This window comes from Trichoderma camerunense (genome assembly GCF_050948025.1).
Source record: "Trichoderma camerunense strain CBS 138272 chromosome Unknown V8C40scaffold_5, whole genome shotgun sequence".
In the NCBI taxonomy this organism is placed as follows: Eukaryota; Fungi; Ascomycota; class Sordariomycetes; order Hypocreales; family Hypocreaceae; genus Trichoderma; species Trichoderma camerunense.
The window spans coordinates 1,579,566-1,603,480 of NW_028145365.1; the positions used below are offsets into that span (position 1 = coordinate 1,579,566).

A 23,915-nucleotide genomic window follows, 5' to 3' on the forward strand; every position below is an offset into this window, starting at 1 on the left:
GAGTGAGGCGAGCAGAAAGGGGGCCGAAGCCGGGCTGTCTTTTCCCTGCTCTAGATGGGTATCATCTCCAGTGGAAACAAATTCTCCGTGACACGTCTTTAATTTCTGACGTTGCAGTTGAGTGGAGTTTTGGTATCGATAAGTAGCAAGACTTTTCTTAATGCCCAATCTCTGACTTTATGAATAAGTGAATGCAGTCACTCACTCGACTGGGCTGCCGTAAGTGAGAATCTCATTCTCATACCGGCCCTCTCAGGATACGCGGGCAACATGAACAATTAATGAGCGAATAAATTGCCATATATTGTGATGGGAAATCTAGATTGAGCATAGAAGGATTATATAGACTTTCTCTCAGTAAATCATCTCTCACACTAATACAAATAACGCTGATGACGTGTATGGCGCAGCTTAGAGTTCCGGGCAAATTCGAACACTGCAGCGTTGAATTTTCATCTCATTCTCTCTTTCCTCTCCCCCTATTCGCTTCATAATCTGCAGAATACAAACTCTCATTAATGAGACACCTTCCGCTCCCTCCAGTGCTCGTATCCCAGTTAAATCATCTCCACCAACCTGACTGCTCACTTTTGATTCATAATGACGCCAGTCTGAATTCTTCATTTACCACAATGTCGCTTCCAGGAGTACCTTCAAAAATATGCCACTCTATGTGTGTAACCACAGTTCCCAGACTGATTAATGCTCATCATTTTAAATGTCTTGAATGCTAGAGGGCAGTATTGCATAAAGCTATAATGGCTATTTCTCACCATGGCCGAATATTTACCCTCCCTTAGCACACCTATAGGAGATTATACTAAATCTCCATTGCTTATAGCAGTCCCTTGAACCACTGTTTCATTCTTATCGTCGCCTCTCCGATTTGTTCCAGTATTCCTTCGGCTACAATAAAGTCATGGGCCGCGTTTGGGTCGCTCTCCAGCGTTACTTGGACATCCGTCTTCATGGCTTCAATGGCCTTTGCCATTGACGTTGCCTGATCGGCCAAAATCTCCCTCCCACCAACAGTCATGTGAATCTTCCTGACAGCACTGTTAAGCTTGCCTATCCAAGCCCCCCTGCATTCAAGAGGCTTTGCCCAGCTGTTGGTCTCGTCCGAGTTGTTCTGCTCTTCATAGCCGGAGGCATATGCCGTAAGTGAGCGCATGACGGCTCTCGAGAGCATATCACTGCTATCGTATTCCAGGCATGAGGAGCTAGAGTACTCAGTACTGAGCCACGGCGACACCAACACAGCAGCCGACAGAGGCTCATCTAATGCGATATGACAAGCCTCAGGATGAGGCTCGACTAAATGCTTGAGAGTTTGCATAGTGAGGTTGCCACCAGCAGAGTCACCGCCAATGACGATATCTTTGGCGCTGAAGCCTGCTTTGAGAACCTCAGAGAGAGCAGATGCAGCCTGACGGAGCTGTACGGGAACTTTGGAAGCAGGAGCCAGGGAATACTGTAGAAAAGCCACAGCTACCTCGGTATCTGACTCTAGTCCAGAGAGAACGAATGTATTCCACACGCATTCAAAGTGTCCTGCTTGGCTCGGCATGACATATCCTCCGCCATGGAGATAGAGTACCACCTTTCGGGCTTTGTGGCGGTTTCCAACCCAGAGAATGCTTGAGTTGCCATCAGAGAGAGGTTGTATATCGCATTGGAGCCGCTCTTTGAGCGCTGGATCCCTGGCAAGCCTAGCTTTTCGCTGAATCCATGCTCTGTATACGTCTTCGGTAGATGGAAGCAAAGTTTGAATTTCACGAGCCGTAAAGGTACTAAAGATAACCCTAACACCGGCACTCAAAAGATACAGCCGAATGTTCAAGTTGTTCCGGATGGCGAACAAAAGCACCTGTGCACCAACGATGGCGAGCATACAAGGGGCTAAGCGAAGACATCTTTCGTCAGTCGAAATGATACCGGCCCATATATATCCCTTGATCGACAAAGACTTACCGACAAAAAGCGAAACCCCGATCAGCTTCAGTTTCTCGCCAATGGAGAGGCGAGGCTTGACGTTGTTGGCCTAGATTTTTGTTCCGAATATATGTCAGCGAGATACATCCTGGATGAATGGTGAAACCTGTCCTACCATCGAAAGTGGATATTGTGGTTGCCAGTGCTCAACTGCACAACTATGTTGACATACACAGCCAAATAACTGAATAGGGATACATGCGATGGAAACATTGAAGAGCCGTTGGAGCAGCCGGGAGCCAGCTCGTCTTATAAAACCGCCCTCATCTCTAGACGACGATTCCTGTGCCATGTTTTACGACGTGGCATTCTGTCTCAGTTGACTTACATTGCGCTGGCCAATATCATCCTCTTATGCCTTATCTTGCAGGTTTTTCACTCTCACCGGACGCATGTAGGGTCGTCTTGCATAGACAGACTTACCGCCTTCTAAATATGTAGCTGCGCATATGCCAATTACACTCAGTCCAGGCTCGGAGACGGATATGACAACCAAGATCAACAAGTTGCCATCCAATTAAGCGAGCGGGGCGTGTATCAGGCTCTGTAACTTCAGAAGGCCAAAGCGGAGGCAATTGTAACACTTCAGCTCAGTCCCTTCGGCTTGGCGCAGATGCGGAAAATATGGACGGCTGGGAGATGCATGTACGGCTGATGCCGATGTGGCAACTGTTTCACAATGGGCGTTCAATAGTCTCGAATCCTCAACATCATGTGAGCCATTTCCCGCTACAGCCACATGTATGATTAAAGGGAGGACGCATATGTAGCTGCATCCCAGGCTTAAAGCCGTGGTGGTATTGCCCATTCATTCTGATTCAACTCTGAATTAAGAGAATAAGGAAAACAGCAAAACAATCTACCTGCGCTCACGTCAATACAGAAAATCATGTTCACATCAAGGGAGGGTGTTACTCTTGATTCGATAGCTGCTCCTTTGAGACGCTGGCTCTTTAATCCTGTTATCACAGCGCCGGCAGCTCTACTTCTATCGGGCTTGGCTACATACACTCCAGACACGATCGTCACCAAGTTCCTTTTCCCGGTCTACGCGTTGACTTTAGCTGGTGCTCTTCTGGCTCTAAACGATTATTTGGACAAACAGTTTGCCAACAACTGGGTATCGGATAAGACGTGGAACTGGGATGAAGAAATTGTCATTGTCACGGGAGGAAGTGATGGTATCGGCGCCAGTATATCCAAGCAGCTCATCGCGCGAAACCCACGAACACGAATTGTAATTGTCGATTACGCTCCGCTGAAATGGCAACCTAAACAAGAAGGGGCTCGCGTGTCGTATTACCAGTGCGATCTGAGCGACTCCGATGCCCTTAAGTCTACATGCGAGCGCATCAGAAGTGAGGTCGGACATCCTACCGTGTTATTCAACAATGCAGGATTAGTCCGCGGAGCAACCATCATGGAAGGGTCGTACGGGGATGTCGAGGCCACCGTGAAGACAAATCTCATTGCCCCGATGCTTCTTGCCAAGGAGTTTCTGCCAGAGATGGTTAAGAGGGACCACGGACATATCATACACACGGGCAGCTTGAGTTGTGTGACGCCACCAGCCATGATTGCAGATTACGCTGCGACGAAGGCTGGGCTGTTAGCATTACACGAGGTTTGCTTACTCGTAATCGGGTAGAAGTCTTGGACTAATATGCGTATTAGGCCCTTCAGTTGGAGCTCAAGAACATTCACAAGGCACCTCGTGTACGTCTCACATTCGGCATGTTCTGCTTTATCCGCACTGCCCTAGTCAGAGGCCATACGAATGTGCCAAACTTTCTTTTACCGTTCCTACAAGTTGACACCGTGGGCGAGGCGATGGTGAGTGCCGTGTACAGCGGCTTTGGGTCGATCATCTATTTGCCTGGCATCAACAGATTAGCAACAACCTTGGTGAGTAGAATTCTCCATCATCCAATCTTCTTCTCCTATCCAAGCTTTGCCGTGTTTGGCTACATAAACCTAAATTGACCGATTTTTTTTTTCCTATTCTAGAGAGGGGGCCCCGAATGGTTCTTCCGACTTGTTCGAGAGGGCACGGCCAACTTCCGAATCAATTTTAGAGGCCGGCAAGAAGTCGATCCGCAGACGGGCAACATGCTAAAGGCATAGGTGGGTTACATGTGCTTCGGTAACTCGGACCCGAGATTTACAAGGACGGCACGAAGTGTCGGTAGCCAAGCTGTCAGAAGCATCGTTCCCACGTGGCAGGAAAGCATGGAGATGCTTTGGGTTGGCGGGGAGCAGCTATCATCTACAAGTGGTTGGGAGGCATCCTTGTCTCGTCCAATATCGGCCAAGAATAATCAGATAATGTGCTCGATGACTCAAGGTGGTGTGGGCAATCCACTGATATGGACTTTAACGTACATGTTTTTATGGGTCGTGAAACTGTCATTTGGATGTTTTTTTGTTGCCTGCCACGAGGATGGGTAAGGCTGTTTACATGGATGAACCACGTGTAGAAGCAACAATCGATGATATTTTCTCCCACAGCCACAACAGCTCGATAATATTTCTACACTAGATCAAAGAGTGGGAACGGGAGTACTTGGCGTAGTACTAGTAAACATGGTGATACTTCGTATTCTTCTATTCTTTTTTTTTTTTTTCTCATATTCATCTCGGAGTATGTAATTAAGGATATTTGTTGCCAGACACCATAACAGCCAGCTCTACTGGGTCGAAACCACAACCTCGAAAAGTAGGTGTCAATTCCGACTGAACAGCGAGACAGGGAATTAAATAACACAAAGATACTACAAAAGAAGCCTTCAAAAGATAATCACCCGCACGTGCTTAAGTGCTTTTTCAAGGATATCGAATGTAGAAGGCGTCGGCGCCACCGACCCCATTTATAAAGATCCTACTACTACTACTTTTGTCGATCTGCTTTAAACAAGTGCTTACTCTCAATTGACACTGTACTTGATCCAATATTTTCCCCGCAAGTGGACAGTGCATCTCGACTTTCTTCACACACCCCTTGACGATGGTTCGGCAATTATGAGCCGGATTCTCTCCACCAAGGCATCACATGTGCGAGCAGCTTCTTGGTATTGGCTCTCGATAACCTCTTATGCCTGTCTTTAACCGCTTTTGAAGGAAACAAAAGTTCATGGGCAATGGGGAGCTAAGAGAGAAACGAGAAGGGCAGCAAACTCCGTTGCGACGCTGCAATCCTCAACTTGCAGCGAAAATGGGACGTCGGCGGTTCGGTCAAAGGTGTGTAGCTCGTGCATATATATTCTCGGCACCACCCGTACGTGTAATTCGATTCGACCTAGGCTGACTTGTTGAGGTTAGAGGGCCAAAGCCAACCGGCTACTTGTTCAAGCCATCGATCAGACTCGGCATACGAACCAAAGCCTCTTGAGAGCTGCCTGCACAATGTCTGCCGAGCTTAATCAGACGGAAAAGGCGTCCGCTGTGGTTGAGACTCAAGGAGATGGCGATAATGCTGTTGCCGTCGTTGAAAGTAGCGCGGCCAAGAAGCGCCAGTCGCTGTCCGACATCTTTACCATTGTGAGTTTCCGCCACGATTTCACGAAAATTACTTCCCGTATTCCTTTTCTCTCTTCCTTCGTCATGTTATGTTTTAAAATGAGAATAGGTTGTTGACATAGCATGGTGCGTTGTCTAGATCGCGGCCGGTGCTGCTCTCATTTCCGATGGCTACCAGAACAACCTCATGACAATGTCCAACGTCCTATTCAAGAAAGAGTATCCTGCGCAGTACACTTCAACTGTCTCCACTCGCGTGTCAAATTCATTACTTGTCGGTGCGATTTTGGGGCAGGTAACCATAGGCCTGACTTGCGATTATCTCGGACGCAAGACTGCAATCGTTGCGACAACGCTCCTCATCGTCATTGGCGGTATTCTGGCCACTGCCGCCCATGGAGTCACCATTGATGGCATGTTTTGGATGTTGACTGTTGCGCGAGGCATTGTTGGATTTGGTGTTGGTAAGACTTCTCTTTTGGCAACCCCTTGAGCCACGAAGACAGAATGACGACTAACACGACACAAGGCGGCGAGTATCCTGCTGCAAGCACATCATCTTCTGAAGCCGCCAACGAAAGAACTCTTGATAAACGAGGACCAATCTTTATCCTCGTAACTAATTTGCCACTTTCCTTTGGCGGCCCCTTAGCTGTTTCGATCTTCCTCATTGTGCTCTCTGCCGCTGGTGAGAATCATCTGTCGACGGTGTGGCGAGTATGCTTCGGTATCGGCATACTTCTCCCGCTCTCTGTCTTCTACTTCCGTCTCAAGATGCTCAACTCCAAGCTCTACCGCAAGAGCGCTATCCAGCGCAATGTGCCTTACGGTCTGGCTATTCGATACTATTGGAAGACCTTGATTGGCACATGTGGCGCCTGGTTCCTCTACGACTTCGTCACCTTTCCTAACGGAGTCTTTTCCGGCACTATCCTTTCTTCTGTTGTCGACCCTAAAGACACACTACGGAGCACAGCAGAGTGGCAGTTACTGCTAGGAGCCATTGCCCTGCCCGGTGTCTTTCTCGGCGCCTTTCTGTGCGATCGACTGGGTAGGCGCAACGTGATGATGCTCGGATTCAGTGGATATCTAGTGTTTGGGCTTATTATCGGCTGTTCCTACGATAAAATCACTAAGATCACACCTCTCTTTGTGATCTTCTACGGATTAATGCAAAGCAGTGGAAACCTAGGTCCTGGAGACATGCTTGGTCTCTTGTCCGCCGAGAGTTATGCAACAAGTGTCAGAGGCACGTACTACGGCGCATCGGCTGCCCTAGGAAAAACAGGCGCAGCAATTGGTACGCAAGCATTCACGCCAATCCAGAATAATTTGGGCAAGCGGTGGACATTTATTATCGCTGCCATCTGTGGTATTGTGGGAGTTTTGGTCACATATTTCTTTGTCCCTGATATCACAGGTGAGGATCTTGCGGTACGAGATGAAAAATTCCGGGCCTACTTACTGGAGCATGGATGGAATGGCGAGATGGGTCTTGGTGAAAAAGAAGAAGTTATCGTAGAGGAGGAGGAGGAAATTACTTTACCAAATACTGGTAATAAGTATACTGGAAAATCGGAGTAAAGAGAAAACTTCCAGTCATCTAGACCTAAGGGAAATTTGTCTCTTGTCCGCCGAGAGTTATGCAACAAGTGTCAGGGGGGGTTCTTAGTGAATCACGGTTTCCAGGCAACGGACACGCTGATGTCTAGGTAAAACAAACACCGCGTCTTCTGTTGACTTTTCCCAGGAGTTGTCCTATTTGCACCGTAGAAGATTCCTATTTGAACCGTAGGCTCTATAAATTTAATGCGCATACACCGCTGTACCCATGACTTACTAAATTACAGTGTAGTACCCTGGTGCATTGCGTACTTTATAACTTTATATAATACCAAGACTAAGACTAAGACTATAACTTCAACGGTTAGCATTATTAGACATTGCGATACCGGATTCTCTCGTAAGCGATGACCTCCTTAATCCTCTAGTATTGCAGAGTTCTCTTACGGACCCGGCCTTACCGAAATTAACGCCCGGGCATTCTCGCGGTCGCGGCCGCGGTATTGCAAAAAACTATTAGCCGCTGAGTCTGAGGCTAAGGACAGCCCGAAAGAGTGTGGTATAATTACAGCGACTTAAACCAGCGGCGATGATGAGGATGAATTAGTCTAGGCAGCTTACGGGGCTTTATACGATACCAGTGAGGTATTAGGAAGCGCTAGAATGCGCTGGAACTGTAGATTTGATAGTTGATAGTTGTAATTTTGCTCGAGGATATCTTATGCCAGTGCGCTATACTGTATTTTGGTGTATAGGTGTGGTAATCGCGATCTAGGGGTAAATCTAGCTTATGGTGTAGAGGATTACGGTTTAAATAGGAATACGTTACGGTGTAAATAGGAGAACTCTTTCCCAGACTTCTCTAAAATATTTCCTCCTCGACTGTGCTGAAGATGCTGAGGTTTCTGGTACCCTCGAGTGACAGCGTGTACCCCTCAAGAGACTCTCGATTCCGCCGTTCATTCTATCAACAATTGCAGAAGAATCCACTACGACTGACGAAAAAAAGGATATATTCGCGCGCTTAAGCTTTACGGAAAGGCTTTTGCGTCAGAGTCTTCTAAGGAATATAATCGCTTTACTATCTTTTTTATTAACTATTACAGAAGAATTTACTATGGTTAACGAAAGAAGAATATATTCGCGCGCTTAAGCTTTACGGAAAGGCTTTTACGTCAGAGTTTTCTAAGGAACGTAATTGCTTTGCTATCTTTTTTATTAACTATTACAGAAGAATCCACCACAACTAACGAAAGAAGGATATATTCGCGCGCTTGAGCTTTACGGAAAGGCTTTTGCATCAGAGTCTTCCCTTTACGGAAAGGCTTTTGCATTAGAGTCTTCCCTTTACGGAAAGGCTTTTGCGTCAGAGTCTTCCAAGGAACGTAATTACTAGGCCATCCTTTTTATTAACTATTGCAGAAGAATCTACTACGACTGACGAAAGAAGGATACATTCGTGCGCTTGAGCTTTACGGAAGGGAAGACAATTTACTCGCAGGCGCAACGTTATGATGTTAGGGTTCAGCGGCTACTTGGTATTTGGGCTTATTATCGGCTGTGCCTACGACAAAATCACAAAAATTACACCTTTATTCGTCTGCTTTTATGGCCTCATAAGCTACGCAGAAGCAACAGGACATGTCTGGAATATCGCATGCCCGGGGGAATATCATACTACTACAGCGGTTTTCAGGATCGAGTTGGCTGGAATGCCTAGTAATGCCATGGAAGAGGATAGACTCATGCCGGTATTGCTTTCAGCAATAACCGGCTCATGAAGTTTCCCCAGCAACCCAGCCACTACTTCTCCGTTGTGGAAAGGCAAGGCTTGTCCTGCAGCATAGAGTACATAGACTGTAATCCGCTCACCATCAATGTCCCATTGGTCGCGGATAATGTAGGGGAGCTCAGCTTGCTCTCTTGCTTTCGCTTTGGCTTGGTGGGAGTCCTCAAGAGCTGAGTCAGATTCTGCCTCAAGTTCTTCCAACAGCCGAGGCTTTTTGCGTTGATTTGGGGTTGGCGTAAGGTTAAACAGCCTGCGCTGTACAGACGTCTCCGTGGACTCTTGAAGGAATGTACTCGTCAGCCGTCCTTGTGGCGTGGATTTTTGCTGAGGCAGAAGCCCTTGTAGATGCTTTTCCATATCATCTTCGCGTGTACTTGGCCGCGAGCTCGTCTAAGGTAGCCTTCTCGTTCGGGGCTATGACTACCTAACTTGAAGATCGGGAGGGAGTCGGAGAACCTCCACCTGGGCGGGTTGATCCCCCACACCGTTATTGTCTTTAATAACAACATATGATTGTAGTTTATCCCGTTATGCACCACCATCACAATATCGGAGTCCGACCTCTGACCCCTGTTGTTCTTCCTTGCGGTGTTGCTCACCCATTCCATGAATGCTGTCAAGGCCGTGGCGGGTTCGGTAACCACTATCATATAGATCATGGGTCTCAACTTCCCGACGACCGGGCTATTGTTCTTCCTGGTGGATGTCTTAAATAACAGGTTGATGCTGTCGCCATTAGCGGTGACCGCCGACAGCTGGTCAATCTCGCCCGTGTTGGTAATCTCGATGTCGTAGAAGATGAAAGTGCTGGTGGCGGACACGGTAGTGATCGAGATCCTCTACTTAATGATGTCCAAGGTCGTGTGGTTGGTGCAGGTGCTGTAGCCCGCCCTCAAGGTCATGGCGTTATACTCCGAGAACGCCGAGGTGGTCAAGCAGCTGTCCATGCTGCACGTAGTGAACCTGAAGTCGTCCGTGTTGGTAAATACCGGCGGGGACATCCACGAGTCCTCGTGGAACAAGGTCGGCATGCTGTTGTTCCTGGACCGCCTCGACCGGTTGGAGCCGTTGCTGTTGGCCGTCTTCAGCGACATCGCCATGTCGAATGTAACATTCTTCAGCTTTCTATCTATTGAGTTGTCACGTGGATCTGTGTGACCACTCTCCTAGGTCAAGCCCACTTTCTGTTTGCTGCTGTTTGCAGCTTGTTGTTCCCCCTTCATAGATCATTAGCATAGCAGAACACAGAGAGTTTTGCACTTTCAGCTTGTCAGCTTGTCACTATCTAATCTTCGCGATAAACAGCACAAGCTCGTGTAATCTCGTACAACAACTTCGACATATCGTAGTCGTATAGCACGGCGTGTCGTGACCATACACCTCGACCTAATGATCAACCCCAACCCGTTGATGCAGACCCCAGACGCGATCCACCCGTTCAGACCGTACATCACCATCATAACAAGCTACGAGCACATCGATAAGCTCATCGGGCTCAAGATCGGCACCAACACCAAGAACACGGACCATGAAGATAGTAATGAAGATGTCGACATCAACCTCATGTACGAGGACAAGATATCCGACCTCAAGCTGACCGTGTCCCAGCACGAGTTGACGATCGCCAACTTGGAGTCGAGGATGCGCAGGCTCGAGACTGAGATGGAGAGGATCATCGGCGGGGTCTTCAACGACAGGACCAGGTCCACGGCCGGGATGCCCAAGCCGTACGCGATCAAGCACACGACACCGCCAATCATCAACGGGATGAGAAAGTCGTCCCAGATCGACGACGACTTCGAGACCGTTAGCATCACGAGTAGGGGTATGAGCGAGTCGTCAGCACTAGCATCGATCAGCTACATGAACAGGATCCCGAGCGCCGTCATCTCATCCTCCATCACCCCGAAGTCCTTCAAGAACACGTCCGCCATATCGAACAGGGGCTACGACAATAAGTTGAGCTTGTGGGGGACTGTCTTCAGTCACTCGTCGTCTCGTGCATGAGGAGGCACATAGAGACTACGGGCGAGGTCGGCCACATCATCGACGAGACCATAACGATGAAGACATACTCGAAGATAGTGGGCGAACTCTACCACAGGGCCAAGTACGCCGAGTTGCCGGCCCTCCAGAGCAACGAGGTGCTGTTGTTGTCCCACGTCTTCCACAGGAACAAGAAGGACGAGGTCCCGATGAGCAGCACGCGCACGTGGATCCAGCCGAGAGCCAACTCGGACGGCAACTCTTGTATGTCGGTGATCGAGAGCATCTTCATGGTGGCCAAGATGGCCCCGGAGGCCATGTTGCATCCGATGTCGAGGTTGATCACCGCGATGGACCAGCCAGCAGTCGTGGAGACGCCCAACGGCCCGACGTACGCCATCCCCAGCGACACAAGGATCGGTATGACCCCGGCCGGGTTCGAGACATTCTGCTCGTGGTTGAAGAAGAAGACGCTCAAGACCTACGTCAAGCACAGGCTGTCCGGCGACAGCGAGATGAGCACCAGCCTCAAGATGTCCGCGACGATGAAGGATACCGAAATGTTCGACAGCAAGAACCTGCACAGGGGCAGGAGGTACCTCGCCGAGATGTCAACGCCGATCGAGTAGCTGATGGTTTTTATCATCAATCCGATCTTCGCGAGATCATCAAGTCCATATTGCGCTCGAGTATCTTCGACACGTCCAAAACCTTCGCGGGCTTGGGAAGCCTCAACGACTACCTGAAGTTGTAGAACGACGCGTAGTCGGTGGTTAGCCTGTTGACTTCGGACCTGTCCATGTTGGTCGATACGATCTCGACGTGCGGTAGTATGATAATCTCCTTCTGGTAGAGGCAGATGTCGGCGGCTCCGTATGTTCAAGTGCTCGGCGTACCCTACTTAGCTCCTCGGGCCCATTAGCCAGTTAGTGATCTTAGGAGTCTATGAGGTTCTTTAACCTGTCGATGGCCGTCCATAAGTGCACGAAGGTATTAGCCGTGGTCCCCTCCCACGACACCGAGAAGTGGTTGATGTTATACTCGTCGGCGACGATCATCCATATGATAACATAGCTGGGCTCGCAGTCGGGCGGGTTAGCAGGTTGGCCAGAAGGGAAATTTTTATAAAATCTCCAGTTGTGCTCTTAGACATCCGTCGCAATTCCCAAAGGGAAATCCTTGGGAAATCACGGTGAAATCACTTGTATGCGTCCGAGTTTGTCTTAGTGGAAACTCTCGGGAGATTGCGGGGAACTTTTTTGAAAATACCCGAAGTTTCTACGGGGGAAATCCCGCAACGACTGCGGGGATTATCCGATTTATCCCCGCCAAATTCTTACCGCGAGCTCTACTGGGTATGTATTATCTCCTTTTGCAGAAAGAAAATCGCTGTCTGGGTTGCCACCAGTTTGTTTTCCTTGTGTGTTCCAATCTCCAATGTGTATTGGTTGTATAATGCAAAGCGCCATCTGTTGAATATTGCCTCTGGTCCCTTTCCTTGTACTTTCCACGGCCCCTGATAGATAAACAGAGTATGTTGCTTTCAGATAGACGGTGTATATTCCTCTGTGCCTTATGGGCATTAGTAGAGACAGTATCTTTGATGGTTTATTGGCAGAAGAGGTAGGTGTTCTCCCAGCGGGCTTGGCTTTGGAGTTCCAGTTGCTTTTGGTACAAATATACTTGTGCATACTATGGCACCACCATAACTGGGAGGCGCTCCTGCCATAATGATCGTGACTGCCTCGCATGGAGTTGTCTAGATAAGATTGCCAATCGATACACCATATTGTAAAATACTGTACAATAATCCCCAGTTCATGTTGGCCATAGTGCAACGAGACATCACAGCATTGCACGGCTTCCTGTTGTATTCCATTTCACGCTGCACCATTCTCAATCTCTTCTCACTAATGCAATGGCACCCAAGAGATCTATATCCAACGCCGGCTCCGGATCTCGCAAGAGTCAGAGACTGGCCAAGCTGCAACCTGCTCAAGGCGCCAATTCGATTCTGCACTATTTCTCGAAGTCACCTACTGATAAACCGGCGGAGATCTCAGACACAGCTATAAGCAATCCCGATAATGCACGAGAGCAAGATTCCCAGGACCTAGAAGTGGAAGAAAAGGAAGACTTGGCACTCACATCAGAAGTGGAAGCGGATGATTTTTCGGAGTCTGATGAAGATGAGACTTATACCTCAGAGGCCGATAATGCAGAAGAGCATCAAACACCCGAAGCCAAGTATACTGCTCGCACTGAGCAGATACAGATAATGCTTAGACACATGGGCTTACCATCTGATCTGTTTGACCCCGAAGCCCATACCAACTGGCTCAGTATTCTTCTACACACATCTTCAGCCAGTGACGAAGTCAAGCAAGAGATCCATGAATTCTCCAAGAAGTATATCCATTTTACATGTCATTTGTTTATCGATACTAATACATTCATAGGATCAAAGAAACAACTTTCCCTGAGTCAACCGTTGATGTGGTTGAATGGCAACAGGATGATAACCGGCGATCCTGGCACAGCCATTGCCCAAAGATGGATGATATCTGGGAAGAATATCTCGCCGGCCTTGTGAATGTCCTTGGCGAGAACAGTGATTTCAAGCTCTCAACTATGACCAAACCATCGGGACCCCTCGGCGCCGTTTTACACATGCAATGGCACTACCCCGTAGATGCCAAGCGTCGTGTAAGCCAAGGCCACCATTTTCGCCACGTGCTTGACACAAACAATAGGAGCCTCTTCCAGCAGGAAAAGAAGATGGGCACTCCCCTGAATGTATCTGTTTCGGACATGATCCCTATTCGCCAGCCTTCCCATAATCCCAACTAGGAGTTGAAGTTTGGGGCGGACAAATGGCGTGAGATTGAGGAACTCTCCGTTCGCTCAAATTATCTAATTCTCAAGTCCTCGCCACTGGTCGTTCTCGTCGGCAAATCTTCTTTCCGTGCATTCGAGACGCAGCTTCAGAAAGATACCTTAATCCAGCTCAAAAAGATTTCTCTCGGCCTTGAGAATACTACTATATTTTCCCAGAAGCCATTCTTTTATGTTGTCTACAAAGAAGGGAAAATCCACCAACTTGTTTTTTCCATTCATCATACTAGCCGTTTTCTCTTTGGAGGACAGATTAAAGACGGTATTTACACGGACTTTATCTGGAACACCGCAGCCACCCTTGCGTCTATAGATATTCTTTCTCCGGACCTTTTCTCTCGAATAGCCGTTGCAACAAGGCTTACTTCACGTGGTTGGGAAAACTTGTCTGCTCAGGAAAAGAAGGAAACAGTCCTAAAGCCACCAGATAATAGCGGTATCAGAGCCGCCAATGAGTCCAACCGAGCCAACAATCATGCAGCTACGCGAGAGTCAAACCGAAGGAGAGGAGCCCCTGAGTTATACGCATACCATGAAGCCCTCCGTAATGGCGATCCCAATGCTATGGCGGTAAGGGCAAAGGCGGGCAAAACCAGGACCAGAAACGCCAACAATCTCCGGCTAAATAAACTACACGCCCTCCTGGAGAGCTCAGAAGTGATTGACTTTTTGCAAAGACCGGCATCCTTCTATACCGGCAACGCCGTGAAGGAAACCCATGACAGGATTGCGGAGCACCATGGCTGGCCGGTCAGATGGGCTGATTTCACAGCTAAAATTCGGGCAATGTATAACATAAGCCTGCGAAAATGGCACGAAAAGCTACAGGCGTGGAGACAATCAGATGCTGCCTTTCTGGAACTTCACCCGGATCGCCAAGCTTTACACCTTAATGCACTAGCTGCGTGGTATAATAAGGAGAGTACCCCCAACGGATTGCGATTTGTTAGCGACAATGGCCCAGAACTTCCTGGGGTATATGATACTCAATCTGCTCCAAACCCTGCTATAATGCTCTTTTGGTACCAGTCTTGCTGGATTCCAAAGAACCGAGAAGGGTTCAAGGAGATGTTGCGCCAGCGGCTGACTTAAGCCGCCAACCTTAGTATATATCTGTGTGTGTATATTTGAAGAATAGAAAAGAATTTATCTATCTTCTTCAGAGCCATTCTCTATTTACAGGAATCTTCAAGACGCAAAACTCTGTAAACATTATACTAAACATCCAACCAGTCAATGCCATAGTCTACCTCTGCCCAACAGAATAAACAGCCAGCGGAAAGACCAAAGCCAGTATCACCAAAGCAAAACAACTGAGATTGACCACAGAACTCTGGATCCATGAATCACCTCTAATACAACAAAGACATTCACTACAGCAATTTCACTTTATCACAGTTAGTAAATAAAAACAAATTATTCCAAAGTATATATAAACCAGCAGTGACGCACACCGGGAACTGCACACTTGGAAATGACCGCGAAAACACGGCCACTCCACATCAGACGGCCGCCGGCTGGCACAATAACGGGGACCGACACAAGACAGCTGGTACCAAACGGCCGTGAATCACGGTTCCTAGGCAACGGGTGCGCTGAAATTTAATTATAAACAAACACCCGCGTCGCTTGTTGATTTCCCCTAGACTTCTCCCCAACTCTTCCTCCTACGCTTTTGGCAGAACATGAGGAGATTCCGTGTACCAGAGAAAGACTCAACGCATTGCTCTAAAGACTCCCTCTTCCGACGCTCATTCTATCAACCACTCCAAAAGAATCCCCCGCGATTGACCAAAGAAGGGTATATTCGCGCTCTTCAACTCTACGGAAGAGAAGATCACCTTCTTGATTCTCTCAAAAGCTCAGTGGCCCGGTTCAACGAGTGGAGAAGAGACAACCCCGGCGACCTCGTTGAATATCGCCGCTACGCTACTGAAAGAGGATACGATTGGCAGAACGGGACAGTCGATATCAACTCATACTATACCTCCTACATTGAGAGCACAGAAGTCTCCCAGGGAAACCTTACGACACCTCAAACCGCCGCCACAAGACCCATTGACTCTCCCCCAAACCAACCGCCCTGGGTCGAATTTGCACAACCCGACGAAGCTTCTTCCAGTGGAGAAGAACAGATGACCCCAAGAAATCCTGAAGGGCGATTCATCACAATGAAGCGACAGCAGGCGGCTACCCCGGCGGCACGAGGGACCGGAGCACGAGGACGGGGGCGCGTTACGCGCTCCCAGGCTACACCATCACGACCACCCTCATCACGCACCGGACGGAATCGGGGACAAGCCATCGTCGTAGAGGAACAAGAGCGCCCATACCTGCTACAAGGCGCTATTGGCAACATGGTATGGAAGGAGGGAGAGGCCGACGCAAACGCCTCCGGCGTTTCATACATCGCCACCGCGGCGATGAACACTGTGAGACACCTTGTTCAGAATGGAGGAATCCTCGAGGGCAGAGATCTACAACTTGCGCAGGAACTTGTTGATTACATCAGCGAGGATAATATGGAACAGTTCCGTATTCAGCTTGGCAATGTCGTTCAGGGAGATACTCCTTCTGGAGGTCTTCGGAATAGCTGGCTCGAAGAAGAAGAAGAAGCAGCGTCGCCCTCTGTCCAACGCATACTATTTGGAGAAGCGACCACCTCCTCTCGAAAGCGACCCTCGAGTCTTCTCCAGGAGCTCGAGGCAGAAGATGAGCCGGAGCCCGAGGATGCTGGCAGAGTCCGAGGGCAGGCTCGAGAGCAGTCCGAGATGCCATACATCTTGGAAGATCTCTGGGAAGTGGCCGGGGAAATGATTCAAGTATCGGTCCTTTATGCAAATGGACAAGCTTTACCTCTGAGAGATACCGACGTCGCCAAGCTTCTTGGTAAATTCCATGAGGCAGTAATCAAGGAGGGCCGGGTGAACGTTACACTGGCGAAGTCAATGGGCATGCTGGGGATCCCAGCAGCAGCAATCCTCCGCACGGACCCCGCGATGGTTTTTCTCACTGGCGAAGGGGCCATCAAGGCACTAGACGCCTCGTCAACATGCAGCAAGCTGGCCCAGCGATCGGCCGCAAAAAAACTGGTTATGGAAGCAGCTGGATTCTATGACAAGCATGGATACGCCCAGATCTCTAAGCGCATGCCGGCATTGTTCCAGCTCTCCGGACCGCCAACCTACGCCGAGTCGAAAGCCTCTGCCACCAAGCTGACTATAAATGGCCAGGCGAACTTGAACGCTCCCAATGAAAAGGGAGACATCCCAGTTCATCAAATGGGACCAGACGAGGAAGAGAATAATAGCGAGAGCAGCGGCAACAGTGGCTCATGCGAGTAAAGTAGTTGTAGTGATATTAGGATTGTGGAAGGATACATAGCAGGATTTTTTTGGTAGGCAGAAGGGAAGGGAGGAGACTCCCAGAAAATCCCAGCCCATAGCTGTACTAGACAATATTGTAAGAGTTCTGAATGAAAACAGTTTCCCCATAAGATCAAATATATTCCCCTATGCGATATTCCAGACATATGCTGTTGCTTGAGATTTACTAAGGATCTCCATAAAAAAAAGTCTCACAAGTTGCCAAGAGTTTTCGCCGCAATTTCCCTGGGATTTCCCCATAAGCAATCTCAGAGATATCCTATGGCTTTACTAAAGAACTGTAGGTAATTTCCCGCTGGGAAAATATTATTTTTACCCTGTGTTTTCTATAAGATTCCTGATAGAATTCCCCCTAGATCATTCAGGGTGAATGGACAGTCGGCGAGGAACGACAGAGTGCCACAAATCATCAGACAATTTCACGAGTCTATTATCGAGCAAGGAGGAATAAACGCCACAGTGGAGTAATTAATTGGGATCCTGGGTATCTTCTAGGCAGCTATCCTCCGTCTAGACAGACATGTTTTGCTTCTTGCTATAGAGAAATGCGTCCAGCTTGGCGACCTCCAGTGTATGCAACATGCCATGCACGTATACAGAAATTCACGTAGAATAGCAAAGTAGCATTCAATGCACCTGAGAATGATGAAATCCCAGTACGCTCTATGAAGAAATAATGATCGAGTTCTGAGGAAGAAAAGGGTGTGGCAGCATAGTACAATTTATCATGCGATCCTCTCAAGATTTCACCGGGAAAAGGGCCAGAGAGGGAGAAGAATCGCAGACACCGCAGGCAAGGCACGATTTCTTTTCTCTCATCTTCTTTTCTTTTTCTTTTCCTTGTTCTAAGCAGGCAAGAAGGGAAGGGAGGGGACCCCCAAGATAATCGTCCTTGAGAACCTTGTAAGAGTTCCAAATAAGATCACAAGGTTTGGGTCCCATTCCAAATTTCCCTCAGTTGATAAGAGAGGCGTCAAGGTTTAGAGCCAAGTCTGAGTGCTGTAAGGCAGCTGAGACGCTGTCTTGACAAAGTTACTGGAGTAAATACTACAGGCTGCCTTCTTGACTGTCGATCCATAGAGAGTGCAGGGATATCACGGGTATGAGTAATACTGTCAAAGCTCTAGCTTACAAACCGCTCGCCTACCCAGGTCACCGCTATTAGGGACATGGATCATGATCCTCAATCTACTCAGAATCTTACGCCCATTGTCTCAGCTCATCAGCCCAGCCTGGTTGAGCCGAGAGGGAGAGAGTCCGGCTGGAACACGGCCTGGCCTTGGCGGGAACAGATACCCGGTCGGAGGCTGAGAAAAAGAAAAAAAGAAACCTGGAAGACAAAGAAGACAAGGGAACCCCTACCACGTTCGTGGCGAATATGATGTGTAGGAACTTCCTAGCCTCGATTCGATGCTGCGTGCAAGGGTATGCCCGCTCATTTCGATGGCACATGCTGTCCACAGTTCACACCCAGGGCGTGTAGAAAGTACAAGGTCTTCTTCTCAACTTTTCTCATCCCAACTTTTCTCCATGATGGATACTCCAAATACACAGCGTTCATTGGGCAGGCAGTAGCATTATGAAGTACTTTGCATAAAAATACCTACCTAGAAGTGGTAGTTTGTATAATTCCGCATCCGGCACTTGTCTCGGGGACCAAGGTAGATGTGGCCTTGAAGGCCGCCTTTGTAGGTCGTCTTGTGACGCACATGGCAGGGATCAAGTTGGGGAAAGAGAGCGAGAGATGGAGAAAGAGAGTGAGGTAAAGCTGCAACCCCTTCATTGCGGCCCTCAAATTTTGAAGTGACGAGTTGCCTCGGTTAGCTGTTTGCAGGCGCCGTGGCTTTGCCTCAGCAAATGAAAAGCGGCCCTTTATGTGTTCTCTCATTGCACATTGCTGTGTCGGAGATTGGGGCGGTCACAATAGGAAAGTAGCTGATCGTGTCTCTTAATAAATGCCTACCCTGCTATACCATGTCAACTGTATTGAGAGTTGGCCATGCTCGTAAAGTACCAGCAGTACGCTCCTCGTATCTCTACCTGCATGTACGAGGACAAAGTAGGCAATATCAGCAAAGAATCTTGCCGTATACACGTACACATAGTAGGGGGGTAGGAAACGAATGCATCCGTCGTAGCAGCATTGCAATGGGCTGTATTAGAGCAGCATGTCAGCAGTTTATCTTGATTTGACCGATTTCCCACGCTTGGATCGATCCGACCCGCCATCGGGGCTTCTCCGCATCGAGGGCCGTCCCGCTTTGCTAGGAAACTTACTTGTATACTGCTCTCCATAGGTACTGAATATGGAGGCTCTTGGGAATCTCGGCGCGACGCTGACGGCGTAAGATCCGCCGATGCGGCTTCTTCCTATCTTGGAAGCTGCCTTTAGCCCTGGAGCTAGAAACAGCGAAAATCGGTTCACGAAATGATAAGGACCAGAGACTTTTCTTTTTCCTCTACCTTTGCCTTGTCTTCCAGCTGCAGGGAGAAGACAGAAGCAGCAAGTTGATGCCGGCGTTAACTGCTGAAGCGGTGCGTTACGCTCGGAGCGGAGACAACACAGGACGAATCCAGGGAGGCTAAGACAACCATTACAAGCAACCACCTTATCGTCTCTTGTTGCCCAGAGGAGGGGCAGCACACCTGGCGATTCTGTTGAATCTGATTGAATCAATTCTTTGTATACAGCCGAGATCATCACTCTATACCGAGGTAATTCTGAACAGGCTGAGCGAGGGGCCATGGATGAGGGGAACAGGGTATGTAGAGACGAATGAGGAACTGGTGATGGGGATTTCCTTGCTTCTTTTTTATGGTACATGGTATGAGCAAGAGACCGGGAAACTTGCCTCTTTATTTCATCATCGGCGTGATGCTCGATGAATTTTTGGATATTTAAGCATTTGCTTCGCGTGAATCTTTGGAGAGTGCCTGGGACAAGCCTCTGTTGAAGAAAGAGAATACATCTAGCACCTGCAGACAGCTGTACGGAGTACAAGTTTACGGTTCCTTCCACCTTTCTCCCTCTACCTAGGTATCTCCTTTTCTATAGAACTGAGACATCAGGCCAAACCAGTTCCAAATTACCAAGACGTCCAGTCAATCCAACACCCACCGAAATATGGCGGACAAGCCCTCCTATAGCCAGTTCGCCTGCATCGGCACTGGATTCTCTGGCATAGCTCTGGGATGCTCCATCAAGCGTTGGTACGGGATTTCAGACGTCCGATTCTTTGAGAAAAACGATGATCTGGGCGGCACCTGGCTAGTGAACCAATATCCAGGTACGAGCATTCTCTTCCTCGCTTTTGGTATTGCTCTGCCGTCAAACTGACCCTCTCCAGGGTGTGCTTGTGATATTCCTAGCCTGCTCTACAGCCTGTCTTTCGCCCCCAATCCCGAGTGGTCCTCACCCCTGCCCTCCCAACAAGAGATTTGGCAATACCTCAACAAGACAGCCATCCAATATGGCCTCCGTGAAAAAATGACCTTTAATTCTACAGTTGAAAGATGTGAGTGGGTTGAAGAAACTGGTCGATGGCGGATCACCGTCCGTAATAACATTTCTGGCACCTCGTATGTCCATGAAAGCCAGTTCCTTTTCAGTGCAGCGGGCATTCTGGTCCATCCTCGCAAGCCGGATCTCCCAAACATCGAAAGCTTTGATGGCCCCGTCTTCCACGCCGCTCAATGGCGGCATGATGTCAATTTGACTGACAAAAAGGTCGCCGTCATCGGCAATGGCTGCTCAGCCGCACAAATTGTCCCGGCAATCGAAGACCAGGTTGAGCATGTCACGCAGTTTGCGCGGTCCAAGCACTGGATCACTCCCCCGATGCCAGCTCCCAACACGGAGTTGTTCCAGTGGATGTTTATTAACATTCCAGGAGCTCTTGCCTTTTTCCGCTTCACCACGTTTCTACTGTGTGAAAAGAATATGAAGGGTTTCTTCATGAACAAGGCGGGTGCCGCACATCGCAGCTTTTTGACCGCCAAGGCCACGAAATACATCAAAGAAACAGCTCCCGAAAAGTACCATGACATGCTGATTCCCGACTTTGAGATTGGCTGTAAGAGGCGCGTAAATGACATGGGTTACCTGGCGAGCCTGCACTCTGAGAGCGTCACGCTCCGGAACGATGCCATTGAGGAGGTGACGCCCACGGGCATCCGCTCAAGGGACGGGTTCACAGAGGCAGACGTCATAGTGCTGGCAACTGGCTTTGACTCAAATACATTTTGCACAAATATTGACATGATCGGCCGAGGAGGCGTTACGGCCGAGGAGCATTGGAGCTCTCTTGGTGGACCGGGGGCGTACGGCTCGACCAGCCTTTCTGGCTTCCCCAATTTCTTTATGATACTGGGTAAGACATCATTTCTTTACCTTCTCTGACTTTAACCAGTCTAAACTTCTATCCCGTAGGTCCGAATACCCTTACAGGCCACACTTCGACCATCATGGCGGCCGAGAACAGCATCAACTACTCTCTTCGACTGATCAAACCCATCCTACAGGGCAAGGCTACTTCTGTTGATGTCAAGCTTGACGCAGAGAAGCAGTACATTGATCAGATCCAGACGGATCTCAAGGGCACGGTGTTCAATTCCGGATGTGGCAGCTGGTACAATAGGGCTAAGAATGGAATTGTACACAACGCCATGTCTTATCCCTATTCGCAGCCCAACTTTTGGTATCGCTGTCTGTTTCCTGTCTACAGGGATTTCAAGTATGATGTAAGTTAATTGCCCCTCCCCTCCCCTCCCCAGCTCTTGTCTTTCCTTTTCCTTGCCGCTCCTAGATCATCTGATCCTGGTGACCTCAATAATGCTAATACGCCAAGGCAGACTGCCAAAAGTCAACCCCGTCAAGAGGTCTGGAAACGAGCCGCTCGGTATCTTGTCTACGCTGCTGCATCTTTGTCTAGCTTAAGCTTGATGATATCTGGCAGAAACAATATGTGGGATTTGACAAGCTATGTGTCTTTCTTGCAAGATCAGGCAAGCGTATTTGGAAATGGCCTCGCGGCATACGCAAAACTGCGCAGCAATTAGATGAAATATGCCACAAGTTGTGATTAGATTAACCATGTTGCACATCTTAATTATACTGAATCCAATTATTACTATCCTAGACACAACAAGTTACGGTGGAAGGGAGCACAAGTGCTGCTGCTCCAGGTGTCACAGGGCTTCATTTGGCACAAAGTCGGCGGCTATCTGTCCGGACATTTCATCTGTACGTCCGCAACCTTTTAAATTATCTCTATCTCCCCCAGTAGTTACTGAGGTACGAATGGTGTGCTCCCCACAGCCATCGGACTGGGAGATCCCCAATGAGCACCTCCTTGTAGGCACCACATCAGTAAACCTGGTTGACGGATTGTTCGCCGTACCTGTCAAGCCTGGTCCCGATTCTCGCCTAACAATCCCTCAGGTAGATCGCACATTATGAGGCAAAGTAAGACACTAATCACAAGATCCCTGGGGGGAAGAAACTTCCAAGTTGTCGGCTTCCGGGCTCAATACGTGGGCAGGATCTCAACCATGTACAAAGCGCGAGTACGTGCGGTATCGGGGCGGACGGCTCATTTCCACAGCTCTGTTTTGCTTTTTCCATGCCAGGTGAAACCAGCCAAAACCCAGAGAGAAGTATCTGCCACCCCCCTACCAGCCGTGCTGCCTGAATACACTACGCATGCATGTCTTATTACTATTGGATTAAAATTGTTTGCTTTTGGTTCGCTCTAGCCTCCGTTCCCAGATTTGCTTCTCCTCACAATGCCCGGCGTGATGCTCACGCGCCTATCATAACCAGGTTCTCGTCACCGACAATCTTAGCTCCCAGCCTCTTTGATTCATGCGGCACGGACACGTACGATGATGCTGGTCAGTTGTCTGGCGAAATACAGCCACGGCCGGTGCCGCGGCCCAATTATCGCCGCGTCTTGGGCTGGTTTGCGTAACATTCACAGGAAATCGTGGCGCTTCAGTTGGGGCCTCATCTGGTTAGGGACTCCTCCCGGACGGCAGAGACATCTGAGACCTGGCACGCCAAAATATCTGAATGACCTTTCTTTTCTGCTCTTCTGCGCGAGTTTACTGAGCTCGATCTGGGGTTTGCAGTGTTGCTATCGGCGATCGAGAGGAGGTTCTTGTCGGGGTTGCTCGATGGCAGACTCGCCCGCTCTCGTTCTCTTGCTCTTTTCTGTCTTTCTGTCTCGCTTTGTCGCTTTCGATTTCGACCATAAATAGAGCGAGCTGCCGAATCTGTTGTTCAACTCTTTCTCCATCCCTCAGGCACTATCCCGTACCCGCGTCGGTGCTTTTGACAAACTCGTTTCTTTTACTCTATCGTTCAAGCTTCTCTCCAAGTTCACCTGCAAGTCAACATCGGACCTGTGCGTCACGGCTACAAACGCATGAGGTCGACAGCACTCGCCACCAAGGACCATGGTTTCACATAATCAGAAACCAAAGGGCAAGGGCAGTCAAGATCCCAACTCTGCCCACAAACTTAGACCGAGGCCCAAGCCTAGCTTTTGTGAAAAATGCGGCTATCGTCGAGAAGATCCCACGAAATCATGTGTTGGGTGCGCCGCAGACGCTATGATAAAAGAGCTAAGAGAGCATTACCCAAATGCGGTTGCAGACGATGGTTCTGATAACACTCAGTAAGTTCTGGATAGGGCATTGCGAACACCAGGAGAAATTAGAATAGATAGGGACTAGAAGCTGACTGATGGATGTAGATGTGACACTACCATGACCGCAGAAGACAACGA

General features: G+C 48.9%; 9 protein-coding genes across 9 annotated transcripts; 6 read left to right on the forward strand and 3 right to left on the reverse strand.

Annotated features, from left to right (window-relative positions):
- Positions 1-609: 609 nt before the first annotated feature.
- Positions 610-2,377, reverse strand: V8C40DRAFT_239647 (alpha/beta hydrolase fold domain-containing protein). The gene is made up of 3 exons (XM_083214669.1): positions 2,108-2,377; positions 1,972-2,041; positions 610-1,899 (listed from the first exon to the last, which is right to left on the reverse strand). The coding sequence occupies exons 1-3, from the start codon at positions 2,282-2,284 to the stop codon at positions 836-838; spliced, it is 1,311 nt and encodes a 436-aa protein (XP_083075750.1). The 5' UTR covers positions 2,285-2,377; the 3' UTR covers positions 610-835.
- Positions 2,378-2,410: 33 nt separating this feature from the next.
- On the forward strand, positions 2,411-4,579 carry V8C40DRAFT_179767 (NAD(P)-binding protein). The gene is made up of 3 exons (XM_083211710.1): positions 2,411-3,616; positions 3,667-3,897; positions 4,000-4,579. The coding sequence occupies exons 1-3, from the start codon at positions 2,882-2,884 to the stop codon at positions 4,114-4,116; spliced, it is 1,083 nt and encodes a 360-aa protein (XP_083075751.1). The 5' UTR covers positions 2,411-2,881; the 3' UTR covers positions 4,117-4,579.
- A 311-nt stretch (positions 4,580-4,890) lies between these two features.
- V8C40DRAFT_239651 (major facilitator superfamily domain-containing protein) lies at positions 4,891-7,329 on the forward strand. Its single transcript, XM_083214670.1, has 4 exons — positions 4,891-5,229; positions 5,311-5,529; positions 5,648-5,972; positions 6,038-7,329. The coding sequence occupies exons 2-4, from the start codon at positions 5,395-5,397 to the stop codon at positions 7,090-7,092; spliced, it is 1,515 nt and encodes a 504-aa protein (XP_083075752.1). The 5' UTR covers positions 4,891-5,229; positions 5,311-5,394; the 3' UTR covers positions 7,093-7,329.
- A 1,182-nt stretch (positions 7,330-8,511) lies between these two features.
- On the reverse strand, positions 8,512-9,458 carry V8C40DRAFT_179806 (uncharacterized protein). Its single transcript, XM_083211712.1, has one exon. It carries the CDS (start codon positions 9,215-9,217, stop codon positions 8,744-8,746), a length of 474 nt encoding a protein of 157 aa, XP_083075753.1. The 5' UTR covers positions 9,218-9,458; the 3' UTR covers positions 8,512-8,743.
- Positions 9,459-10,768: 1,310 nt separating this feature from the next.
- On the forward strand, positions 10,769-11,721 carry V8C40DRAFT_179803 (uncharacterized protein). The gene has a single exon (XM_083211711.1). It carries the CDS (start codon positions 10,864-10,866, stop codon positions 11,473-11,475), a length of 612 nt encoding a protein of 203 aa, XP_083075754.1. The 5' UTR covers positions 10,769-10,863; the 3' UTR covers positions 11,476-11,721.
- A 1,043-nt stretch (positions 11,722-12,764) lies between these two features.
- Positions 12,765-14,833, forward strand: V8C40DRAFT_286131 (uncharacterized protein; the record flags this gene model as incomplete). The annotated part of the gene is made up of 3 exons (XM_083222488.1): positions 12,765-13,255; positions 13,306-13,642; positions 13,697-14,833. 3 exons carry the CDS (start codon positions 12,765-12,767, stop codon positions 14,831-14,833), a joined length of 1,965 nt encoding a protein of 654 aa, XP_083075755.1.
- A 593-nt stretch (positions 14,834-15,426) lies between these two features.
- On the forward strand, positions 15,427-17,085 carry V8C40DRAFT_273832 (uncharacterized protein; the record flags this gene model as incomplete). Its single annotated transcript, XM_083220536.1, has 2 exons — positions 15,427-15,750; positions 16,111-17,085. The coding sequence occupies 2 exons, from the start codon at positions 15,427-15,429 to the stop codon at positions 17,083-17,085; spliced, it is 1,299 nt and encodes a 432-aa protein (XP_083075756.1).
- A 2,019-nt stretch (positions 17,086-19,104) lies between these two features.
- V8C40DRAFT_286132 (uncharacterized protein) lies at positions 19,105-20,415 on the reverse strand (the record flags this gene model as incomplete). The annotated part of the gene is made up of 2 exons (XM_083222489.1): positions 19,405-20,415; positions 19,105-19,280 (listed from the first exon to the last, which is right to left on the reverse strand). The coding sequence occupies exons 1-2, from the start codon at positions 19,949-19,951 to the stop codon at positions 19,105-19,107; spliced, it is 723 nt and encodes a 240-aa protein (XP_083075757.1). The 5' UTR covers positions 19,952-20,415.
- On the forward strand, positions 20,102-22,351 carry V8C40DRAFT_179860 (flavin-containing monooxygenase). The gene is made up of 4 exons (XM_083211713.1): positions 20,102-20,414; positions 20,475-21,497; positions 21,557-21,867; positions 21,979-22,351. The coding sequence occupies exons 1-4, from the start codon at positions 20,252-20,254 to the stop codon at positions 22,183-22,185; spliced, it is 1,704 nt and encodes a 567-aa protein (XP_083075758.1). The 5' UTR covers positions 20,102-20,251; the 3' UTR covers positions 22,186-22,351.
- The last annotated feature ends 1,564 nt before the right edge of the window (positions 22,352-23,915 follow it).

What these genes read in the sequence shown, in the direction of transcription:
- V8C40DRAFT_179767 (XM_083211710.1), top strand. Translation starts at nt 2,882, where the DNA reads ATGTTCACATCAAGGGAGGGTGTTACTCTTGATTCGATAGCTGCTCCT. An exon ending in GGCTGTTAGCATTACACGAG is followed by an intron (nt 3,617 to 3,666) that starts GTTTGCTTACTC and finishes TATGCGTATTAG; the next exon opens with GCCCTTCAGTTGGAGCTCAA. An exon ending in ACAGATTAGCAACAACCTTG is followed by an intron (nt 3,898 to 3,999) that starts GTGAGTAGAATT and finishes TTCCTATTCTAG; the next exon opens with AGAGGGGGCCCCGAATGGTT.
- V8C40DRAFT_179806 (XM_083211712.1), bottom strand. Translation starts at nt 9,217, where the DNA reads ATGGAAAAGCATCTACAAGGGCTTCTGCCTCAGCAAAAATCCACGCCA.
- V8C40DRAFT_239647 (XM_083214669.1), bottom strand. Translation starts at nt 2,284, where the DNA reads ATGGCACAGGAATCGTCGTCTAGAGATGAGGGCGGTTTTATAAGACGA. An exon ending in CACAATATCCACTTTCGATG is followed by an intron (nt 2,042 to 2,107) that starts GTAGGACAGGTT and finishes ACAAAAATCTAG; the next exon opens with GCCAACAACGTCAAGCCTCG. An exon ending in CGGGGTTTCGCTTTTTGTCG is followed by an intron (nt 1,900 to 1,971) that starts GTAAGTCTTTGT and finishes GTCTTCGCTTAG; the next exon opens with CCCCTTGTATGCTCGCCATC.
- V8C40DRAFT_179803 (XM_083211711.1), top strand. Translation starts at nt 10,864, where the DNA reads ATGAGGAGGCACATAGAGACTACGGGCGAGGTCGGCCACATCATCGAC.
- V8C40DRAFT_179860 (XM_083211713.1), top strand. Translation starts at nt 20,252, where the DNA reads ATGGCGGACAAGCCCTCCTATAGCCAGTTCGCCTGCATCGGCACTGGA. An exon ending in GCTAGTGAACCAATATCCAG is followed by an intron (nt 20,415 to 20,474) that starts GTACGAGCATTC and finishes GACCCTCTCCAG; the next exon opens with GGTGTGCTTGTGATATTCCT. An exon ending in ACAGGGATTTCAAGTATGAT is followed by an intron (nt 21,868 to 21,978) that starts GTAAGTTAATTG and finishes ACGCCAAGGCAG; the next exon opens with ACTGCCAAAAGTCAACCCCG.
- V8C40DRAFT_239651 (XM_083214670.1), top strand. Translation starts at nt 5,395, where the DNA reads ATGTCTGCCGAGCTTAATCAGACGGAAAAGGCGTCCGCTGTGGTTGAG. An exon ending in TGTCCGACATCTTTACCATT is followed by an intron (nt 5,530 to 5,647) that starts GTGAGTTTCCGC and finishes TGCGTTGTCTAG; the next exon opens with ATCGCGGCCGGTGCTGCTCT. An exon ending in CATTGTTGGATTTGGTGTTG is followed by an intron (nt 5,973 to 6,037) that starts GTAAGACTTCTC and finishes ACACGACACAAG; the next exon opens with GCGGCGAGTATCCTGCTGCA.